At 40.1% G+C, this 10939-nt stretch overlaps 2 protein-coding genes across 3 annotated transcripts in view; one reads left to right on the forward strand and one right to left on the reverse strand.

Moving 5' to 3' along the window:
- Positions 1-10939, reverse strand: part of PARD3B (par-3 family cell polarity regulator beta) — a 1123961-nt gene that overhangs the window by 892908 nt on the left and 220114 nt on the right. The window lies entirely within an intron of this gene.
- On the forward strand, positions 7539-8759 carry LOC122426270 (hepatoma-derived growth factor-related protein 3-like). The gene has a single exon (XM_043445042.1). The coding sequence runs from the start codon at positions 7560-7562 to the stop codon at positions 8169-8171; it is 612 nt and encodes a 203-aa protein (XP_043300977.1). The 5' UTR covers positions 7539-7559; the 3' UTR covers positions 8172-8759.

Below are 10939 nucleotides of genomic sequence, written 5' to 3' on the forward strand. Positions count from 1 at the left end.
TGTATCCAGTCTGGGGCTATTATGAATAAGTTGCTATGAACATTCACGTGCAAGTATTTATGTGAACATGTGTTTCATGTCTTTGGGGTAGACACTTAAGAATGGAATGGCTGAGAAACCATTGTTTCAACTTAAAATGTCAGACTGTTTTCCAAAATGACTGTACCATTTTCTGAATTACCACCAGCAATGTCTGAGAGTTCCAGTTGTTCTGCACCTTTGTCAATACTTGCTATTTTCACTTTTCAAATTTTAGCTGTTTCAATGAGTATAAGGGTATCATTGTAGTTTTTAATTTGCAATTCTTTCTCTAAATGGTTGGAGACATGGTACATCTTTTGATGTGCTTATAGGCTATATTTACCTTTTGTCTTGATATGTCTACTCAAATATTTCATTTTTTTAATCAGGATGAATTTTTGCATAAAATTTTAAAAGTTATTTGTATATGCCAGATATTAGGCAAATTAATCATCTTTTCTTCTAGGGTTTAGATATACTGTATGTCAGAAATATTTGTCTAATCTAAAATTGAAAACAATTTCTCCAAGGCTTTCTTCCAAAAATTTTATAAATCTATGATCCATTTAAAATAAAATTTTATATGTGGATAGTTAATTTTGCATTTGAATATAAATATTCAATTTTACTAGCACTCTTTGCTGGTCAGACTATCCTTTCTCCACTAAATTACTAATTTCTCCCCTGAGGGGAGGGGGCAATTTGTAAAACATAGACATAGTCTATTTCTAAGTCCTACTTAAGTCATTGATTTTTCTATCCTAATATCAGTATTACACTGTTTTTCCTTAAGGTGCTTAAAAGTCTTGAAATCAGGTACTGTAAGTTCTCTTCAATTTTTCCCAAAATTGTTTTCACTATTCTAGGTTCTTTATGAAGTGAAGTGAAGTGAAGTGAAAGTAGCTTAATCATGTCCAACTCTTTGTGACCCCCGGGACTATTCAGTCCATGGAATTCTGCAGCCCAGAATACTGGAGTGAGTCATCATCCCCTCCTCCAGGGGATTTCCCAATCCAGGGATTGAACCTAGGTCTCCCACATTGCAGGCAGATTCTTTACTAGCTGAGCCACTAGGGAAATCCAGCTCAAAGGACAAGAGTTTTGGGCTTCCCTTGCGGCTCAGCTGGTAAAAGGCCCAAGGGAAGGTTCTTGATATTTCTATTTCAATTTCAGAATCAGCTTACCAATTCTTACCAAAAAAAAAAAAGCCTACTAAGTTTAGTTGGGGTTGCACTAAATCTACAGAAGATGACAATTTTAATAAGTCTGATCTATAAAAACTTTCTATTCATTGAAATCTGCCCTTTTTCTCAGCAACATTGTGTAGTTTACAATGTACAAATCTTGTGCATATATTGTCATATTTATTCCTAAGTATTTCATTTTATATCATTTTAGGGACATTACTGCATATCACTATGCATAATGCTACTTTCTCAATATTTAAAATTCAGTGTTATGATATATCATAGACATGCTCAAAATCCCAGCACTGAAGTCCTGTCCAGCTGGCTTTTGAGTCCTTTTTAGGTGACTTCATTAGATAGAGTGTCATTTAGGTTAGGTAAATAAGATTTCTCAAGCTCCCCTTGTATCTTCTCTGTGTGAATTCCTTTAACACCCTTAATGAACATTTAACACTAAAAAAATTATTGTGAAAGGCACCATGATGACAGGCACCCTGCTAGTAATGGGATGGAACTTGAGAGCCTCATCATTAGGGTGCTGTGTGCTCCCTCACTGTAAAGATGAGCCAAAGAGGCAGAAATCAGGTAGTCCTGTATTGAAAATCTTTGTACTAAATCAGGCATTTCTCTCCAATATTCTACTCCCACAGTACACCCACTCAGGTGTGTAAAGATGAGCACCTAAATACTAATACCTACCTAGTCCAAGTGTTTCCCAGGTGGCGCTAGTGGTAAAGAATCTGCCTGCCAATGCAGGACACGTAAGAGATGCGGGTTCGATCCCTGTGTCAGGAAGATGCCCTGGAGGAAGGCATGGCAACCTACTCCAGTATTCTTGCCTGGAGGATCCCAGGGACAGAGGAACCTGGTGGGCTACAGTACGTGGGGTCACAAAGAGTCGGACATGACTGAAGCGACTTAGCATATGCACAGACACAGTGCAAACATCCACAGTTAAGGTAGACGCATCACTACAATTAGAAAACATGAGTCTTACTAATTACCAGGTTTTCAGGCTTCTGCTAATTTCTTAAATTTGGAAGTCTCCAAAGGAGGGAGTGGGAGAGCAAGAAGTTTTTATTTTCTTCTTTTGTGAATGTTAAGACTAAGAGTGAGGTAATACATTAATGATCTCCTATCAACGGTTTCTTACCCAGCACCAGAATATCAGGGCACTGGAAATGACCAGAGAAAACCACAGCCATTGGGAAACTGTGCTGTTTCCCCCTCCTAGCCCTTTCCACTTTGTCTGAGAATCAAGGTCCAGTTTCTGAAACTCAGTCCCTCTCCTTTGCACAACTGCTTGTGGCTGTCAATAGGTTGATGAACATGCAATAAGAAAAAAAGTGCTTGCCCGGCTTCTTACCATGTTACACATTTCTAGATGCAACAGCTTCATCGTTTTGAAAACCATACCAAAAGGAAAAAACCCACATACAATTATTTTTTACATCACAAGAGGATGGTTAGGATAAATAAGGAGGCGTAAAGAAAACAGACCACCTCGCTGCAAGTGAAGACTGAAAAGGAGAACATGCTGCTCAACCTAGGCGCCCCTCATGAAACAGCAGTTCCCTGGTGAACGAAAAAGGGAGTCAGAGCATTCAGGCAATTTATCTGAGTTCTGTTCTAAAACCAGCCCAGTAAGGACAGGTTCTAACCATGCTGCAATTATCTAAGAACTCAAAAATGCAGTAACTCTCAGCTAGACCACACATAATTGGATATTTAACATAAATTTAAATCGTTTAATTTTATTCAGCTTGAACTCAAAGAGCTCCCAGTTTTATTTAATTAAATTTGAGTCCTTCTCATTTCTCATGACTGTATCCTGGACTCTGTCAATTCTAGGGTGATCCTATTGATGAACACTTTATAAAATTCTGCCTGGTAAGGTTCTCTGCTGAACTCACCCAGAAAATAGTCCTCTGTAGCACTGGCATGTTGTGACAAAAAAAAAGAAAATACTGCTAAGTGAGTCTTGATAAAAAAACTGCTAAGTGGGTATAGATTGCTTTTACATAATCTAAGTCCAATTTGGGGGGAAATATTAAAACTTAATAATTTATAAACCTCCTATCACTAATTCATAATTCATACAAGGAATGTTATTTTGTTAGTAAAATGTAATCTAACTTTGTTTTGATTTTAATCACAGACAATGGAAGACAATAAAGGAACACAAGTTATTACAGGACTCAACAACCAATAAATCTTCTGATTGGTCTTAAAATAGATAAATTGAGTAAGTGGTGATAGAGCATTGTAAGCCAATTTTTAGAATACACAATAAAGTAAGAGCTCTAAGGCATAACAACTACCATTCACTGCTCCTCTGGGTAAGTACCGGAGCATCAATCGTTTATTATTATGCTACAAACAATAGCAAAAAAAAAAAAAAAAGGCAAAAACAAAACTGGAAACAGTTTTCCACCACTAGGGAGGGAGTTATGGTCAAGACCTACAAAGCAGCATATTTGCAATCAACCACCACCCTCCAAAATATCCCAACAGGACATCAAACTAACTTCTCTGCTCTTCCTACACTTTTAATCTTAGAATTCTTTTTCTCTTTTCAATCTGCTGTCACTGAAATCTGAGCAAAGACTGATTTTGGTCAAATACGTTCTATGCTAAAAAAAGGCTATAAATCCCAAAGAAAGAAAAAAAAATCATGGCAGAGAGAATTTGCCATCCTCTGTATCACCAGATGGCATAGATAAAGGGATGTTGTGTACTCCTGCTCAGCAAAGAGGTAGTTTTATCACTGTCATTTATCCATGCCCCAAAGGTGCGCAATCCAAACTAATGTGGAGATTCTTCAATGACAGCTGAGACTGAAATATTCCATCTGTGTTTAATACAGAGATTATACCCTTTATTCTCCAATGAGAGCCTTTCAGAATATTACCATGCAATTTTTTCTTCTGAAAGACAACAGCTTTCTCACTATTTTTTCCCTACATCTGTTTGCAAGATTGCTTTTAGGAGGATGGGCATAAGTTTAAGAAAGAAAGCTAAGTATGATTTCATCTTCAGTTTTAACACCAATTTGAGTATGTAAAAAAACTACATGCTCATTTTGCTATATATGATGAAATGCTATGGTACTGAAAACTTGCTTACAAAGCAGTGTAACTGTGCTATAGAAATTAACCATTTAAAACCTAAGGCACGGGCGAGGAGCCAAGATGGCAGAGGAATAGGACGGGGAGACCACTTTCTCCCCTACAAATTCATCAAAAGAACATTTGAACGCTGAGCAAACTCCACAAGACAACTTCTGACCACTAGCAGAAGACATCAGGTGCCCAGAAAAGCAGCTCATCATCTTCGAAAGGAGATAGGACAAAATATAAAAGATAAAAAGAGAGACAAAAGAGCTAGGGATGGAGACCCATCCCAGGAAGGGAGTCATAATAGAGGAAGTTTCCAAACACCAGGAAACCCTCTCACGGGCGGGTCTGGGGATAGTTTTCAAATCTCAGAAAGCAACCTAACTGGGAGGAAAAATAAATAAAACCCACAGATTACACGCCTAAAAGCAACTCCCAGCAGAAAAGTACCCCAGACGCCCGCATCCGCCACCAGCAAGTGGAGGCAGAACGGAGAGAAGCGGGTGGCATTGCTCAGGGTAAGGACCAGGCCTGAGTGCCCTGAGGGCAATCGGAGGGAGCTAACATGAGATAGCAACTTAAACTGTGGGATAGCAAGAGAGAGAGAGAAAATGAACCGGCCAAGCACACTGTGAGCCTGTTTGCAGAACAAAGGGACTGAGCAATTCCAGAGAAGAGCTAGCCAGCGGCGGACCGGCCCGGAGGTGGGGTGGGGGGCGGGGAAGGGGCAAACTTTGCCCCAGAGACGGCACCCCTACCAAACTGCAAACAGGCCTCCAGTTTCTAACCAAAGACTTCCTGAGATTCTGGATGGTCAACATCCGCTGGGAGGGTCGCGGCTAGAGGCCAGCTCCCAAGAATAAACACAAGGCGCACGCACCCGACTGGCGCGCGCGGAAACTGAGGCTGGGACCGCAGAGGGGAGAAGGCGCACCGCACCCGGGAAGAGCGCACCCGTCAAGCTCCTGGCTGCCTGAGCTGCTCGGGCGGGGAAGGCACAAAACGCAGGCCCAACCGAGTCCACGCTTTTGTGGAGAACCGGAAAACGAACCACACGCAACACAAGGCCCGCTCCATATAGAGCAGCCAGGAGCCTGAGCAGTGTAGACAGGGAAAGCACACAACCATGAGCGGGGGCAAACCCAGTAAGGCCGGAACACTGCAGTCCTCCCCACACAGGCCAGTGACATTTGTCTGCAGCGCCCCTCCCTCCCCGCAGCGCGACTGAAGCAGCGAACCTAAACAAGAGTCCACCTCCGCCGCCTGTGTCAGGGCGGAAATTAGACACTGAAGAGACCTGCAAACAGAAGCCAAATAAACAAAGGGAACCGCTTCAGAAGGGACCAGTGCAACAGATTAAAATCCCTGTAGGTAACACCGACTACACTGGAAGGGGCCTATAGATATCGAGAAGTGTAAGCTGGAATGAGGAGCTATCTGAAACTGAACCAAACCCACACTGCCTGCAACAGCTCCAGAGAAATTTCTAGATATATTTTTACTTTTTTTTTAATTAAAAAAATTTTTTTTCTTTTCTTTTACTTTTTCTATTTTCTTTTAAAATTCCCTATTACTCCCCCATTACTCCTTAACTTTCATTTTCATTTATTTTTACAATTTTTTTTAATTAGGAAAAAAATTTTTTTTTCTCGTTTTATTTTTTTCTCTTATTTTCTTTTAAAGTCCTCTATTACTCCTTAATTTTCATTTTCATTTCACTATAACCTTGCAAAAAAAAAAGGAGAAGCCCTATTTTTAAACAGAACTTCATATATATTTCTAAATTTTTTTGTGTTTTTGTTTTTAATATTGTATTTTTAAGAGTCTAATCTCTACTCTAGATTTTTAATCTTTGTTTTTCAGTATTTGATATCAGTTTTGGACATTTAAGAATCCAATATTCACTACCCATTTTTACTTAGGAGTGTGCTGATTACTCTCTCCCAATCTTGACTCTCTGTTCTCTACCTCAGAACACCTCCATTTCCTCCTTTCCCCTTCTCTTCCCAATCCAATTCTGTGAATCTTTGTCGGTGTCTGGGCTATGGAGAACACTTTGGGAACAGACAACTGCGTAGATCTGTCTCTCTCCTCTTGAGTCCCCCTTTTTCTCCTCCTGCTCATCTCTATCTCCCTCCTCCCACTCCTCTTCTTCATGTAACTCTGTGAACCTCTCTGGGTGTCCCTAATGGGGGAGAATCTTTTCGCCATTAACCTAGAAGTTTTATTATCAGTGCTATATAGTTGGAGAAGCCTTGAAACTACAGGAAGAATAAAACTGAAATCCAGAGGCAGGAGACTTAAGCCCAAAACCTGAGAACATCAGAAAACTCCTGACTACATGGAACATTAATAAGAGACCATCCAAAAGCCTCCATACCTACACTGAAACCAACCACCACCCAAGAGCCAATAAGTTCCAGAGCAAGACATACCACGCAAATTCTCCAGCAATCCAGGAACATAGCCCTGAGCGTCAACATACAGGCTGCCCAAAGTCACACCTAACACATAGACCCATCTCAAAACTCATTACTGGGCACTCCATTGCACTCCAGAGAGAAGAAATCCAGTTCCACACACCAGAACACTGATGCAAGCTTCCCTAACCAGGAAACCTTGACAAGCCAATCGTCCAACCCCACCCACTAGGTGAAACCTCCACATTAAAAAGGAACCAAAGACCACCAGAATACAGAAAGCCTACTCCAGACACAGCAATCTAAACAAGATGAAAAGGCAGAGAAATACCCAACAGGTAAAGGAACATGAAAAATGCCCACCAAGTCAAACAAAAGAGGAGGAGATAGGGAATCTACCTGAAAAAGAATTTAGAATAATGATAATAAAAATGATCCAAAATCTTGAAAACAAAATGGAGTTACAGATAAATAGCCTGGAGACAAAGATTGAGAACATGCAAAAAATGTTTAATAAGGACCTAGAAGAAATAAGAAAGAGTCAATTAAAAATAAATAATGCGGGTGGGGGACCTCGGCGCTGGCAAGAGCCGAGCGGCAGGGGGCTCCCCTCCCCCGCTGCCGGGCGGTGATTTGCAGGGCCTGCTGAGCACCCCCCGCCCACCCCCTCGCCTCAGCCGCCGCGTCAACGCTTCCCCTCGTCGGAGCAGCTGCTCATCCGCCCGCCCGCCCGGCTCCAGAGGTCTGCCCGCGGGGGGGCGGCCTCCCGGCATCTTAGCGGCACCCAAGGGCGACCAGGAAGGGGAGCGGCCGGGATGGCGAGTCCACGGCCCCGCGAGTACAAGGCGGGTGACCTGGTCCTCGCCAAGATGGAGGGCTCCCCGCACTGGCCCACCCGGATCGATGAACTCCCAGAGGGAGCTGTGAAGCCTCCAGCCAATAAGTACCCTATCTTCTCTTTTGGCACCCATGAAACTGCTTTTCTAGGTCCCAAAGACCTCTTCCCTTATAAGGAATACAAAGACAAGTTTGGAAAATCAAACAAACGGAAAGGATTTAATGAAGGATTGTGGGAAATAGAAAATAACCCAGGAGTAAAGTTTACTGGATACCAGGCAATTCAGCAACAGAGCTCTTCAGAAACCGAGGGAGAAGGTGGGAATACCACTGACGCAAGCAGTGAGGAAGAAGGCGACAGAGTAGAGGAAGATGGAAAAGGCAAAAGAAAGAGTGAAAAAGCAGGCTCAAAGCGGAAAAAGTCATACACTTCAAAGAAATCCTCTAAACAGTCCCGGAAATCTCCAGGAGACGAAGATGACAAGGACTGCAAAGAAGAAGAAAATAAAAGCAGCTCTGAGGGTGGAGATGCCGGCAATGACACAAGAAACACAACTTCAGACTTGCAAAAAACCAGTGAAGGGACCTAACTATCATAATGAATGCTGCATACTAAGAAAACCACAAGAAGGTTATACGTTTGGTTGTCCAATATTCTCGGATTTGATATGAACCAACACATAGTCCTTGTTGTCATTGCCAGAACCCCAGTTTGTATGTACATTATTCACATTCCTCTCTGATGTGTTTGGGGGAAAAAAAGACATTTTAGCCTTTTTTAAGGTTATTGACTTAATTTCATGTTATTTGGTTGCATGAAGTTGCCCTTAACCACGAAGGATTATCAAGATTTTTGCACAAGCTCATACAAGTCTAGGATCCTTTATCAAGGCAGTTATGTTCATCACTCTTCTGCCTTTTACTTCACCATCACCAAACACTCAGTTAAATATAAATTAGCATTTTTTTAAAAGGACCACTCAACATAATGCTTAAGGGATTTCTTCTCTGTGACAGAACCCAGGAACCAATTCCTAGATACATAATGTTGGCATATTGAAGGTGAACTTAAAATTGTCCTTCAGTTTTGAGGCCATGTGTAAAGTTGAATCATACTGTAAAATACCTATTCCGTATTAGAAATAGCTAGTGGACAACTTATACTTCTCAAAACTCATATTGTTATGTACACACACTCAGTTTCTATATGTGAAGTTAAGTGAGTCTTTTGTGTTACTCCAAGATAAAGGCAATGATTTATTTTCTCCCAATGCTAATACAATTTGAGCTAAACACTCAAGCTGGATACTTTACATTTTAAAGCTGGACTCAGCAGTAGCCCTATGGGAAGTAAGACAAAGCATTGACTTTTAAATATAGACTTTTAAACGATCTATTGTTTTCTTTTGGAACTAGAATTAGAATAGTTAATACTCAACCACAAACCATTATTATGTGTACATTATTGTTGCAATTGTGATAATAGAAAATTTTATTTATTTTTATGCCAACTTATATTGTGAGAACACAGTTAGTTTCGGTTTTATCAATCCTGTTATGCTTGTCCTTGGAACATCTTTCGCGTATTCGAGGTTTGTAGTTGAAAAGTTTACTGTAAAAAAAAAATCAAAAACAAAAAAATGTATTGTTTTTACAGAATAAATTTATTGGAATGTGTACTGGGAGTAAGAGTTGAGGTTGTAAACAACTAAGTTAGTGTAATTTGGCTTCATATATGTAATGTGAGGTATTAATATAATTCATATATTAAAGCAAAAATTGTTAACAGCAAAAAAAAATAAAAATAAATAAATAAATAATGCAATAAATGAGATCAAAAACACTCTGGAGGGAACCAACAGTAGAATAACGGAGGCAGAAGATAGGATAAGTGAGGTAGAAGATAAAATGGAGGAAATAAATGAAGCAGAGAGGAAAAAAGAAAAAAGAATCAAAAGAAATGAGGACAACCTCAGGGACCTCTGGGACAATGTGAAACGCCCCAACATTCGAATCATAGGAGTCCCAGAAGAAGAAGACAAAAAGAAAGGCCATGAGAAAATACTCGAGGAGATAATAGCTGAAAACTTCCCTAAAATGGGGAAGGAAATAGCCACCCAAGTCCAAGAAACCCAGAGAGTCCCAAACAGGATAAACCCAAGGCGAAACACCCCAAGACACATATTAATCAAATTAACAAAGATCAAACACAAAGAACAAATATTAAAAGCAGCAAGGGAAAAACAACAAATAACACACAAAAGGATTCCCATAAGGATAACAGCTGATCTATCAATAGAAACCCGTCCAGGCCAGAAGGGAATTGGCAGGACATACTTTCAAGTAATGAAACAGAATAACCTTAACAACCTAGATTACTGTTACCCAGCAAGGATCTTCATTCAGAATATGAAGGAGAATTCAAAAGCTTTTTAATAGACAAGCAAAAGCTGAGAGAATTCAGCCACCACCAAGACCAGCTCTTCAACAAATGCTAAAGGATCTTCTCTAGACAGGAAACACAGAAAGGTTGTATAAATGCGAACCCAAAACAACAAAGTAAATGGCAACGGGACCACACCTATCAATAATTACCTTAAATGTAAATGGGTTGAATGCCCCAACTAAAAGACAAAGACTGGCTGAATGGATACGAAAACAAGACCCCTATGTATGCTGTCTACAAGAGACCCACCTCAAAACAAGGGACACAAACAGACTAAAAGTGAAGGGCTGGAAAAAAATATCTCACACAAATGGAGACCAAAAGAAAGCAGGAGTCGCAATACTCATATCAGATAAAATAGACTTTAAAATAAAAGCTGTGAAAAGAGACAAAGAAGGACACTACATAATGATCAAAGGATCAATTCAAGAAGAAGATATAACAATTATAAATATATATGCACCCAACATAGGAGCACCGCAATATGTAAGGCAAATGCTAACGAGTATGAAAGAGGAAATTAATAGTAACCACAATAATAGTGGGAGACTTAATACCCCACTCACAAACTATGGATAGGATCAACTAAACAGAAAATTAACAAGGAAACACAAACTTAAATGACACAAAATGGACCAGCTAGACCTTCAATTGATATCTATAGGAATTTCACCCCAAAAACAATCAACTCACTTTTTTCTCAAGTGCACACGGAACCTTCTCCAGAATAGATCACATCCCTGGTCATAAATCTACCCTCTTTGGTAAATGCAAAAAAATTGGAAATCATTTCCAGTCATCTTTTCTGACCACAGCTGCCCAGGTAAGATTAGATCTCATTACAAGTGAAAAAAATTATAAAAAAATTCAAACATAATGAAAGCTAAATAACGATGCTCTGAATAACCAACA

The sequence above is a fragment of the Cervus canadensis genome, chromosome 24, assembly GCF_019320065.1.
Source record: "Cervus canadensis isolate Bull #8, Minnesota chromosome 24, ASM1932006v1, whole genome shotgun sequence".
NCBI classification, from domain to species: Eukaryota; Metazoa; Chordata; class Mammalia; order Artiodactyla; family Cervidae; genus Cervus; species Cervus canadensis.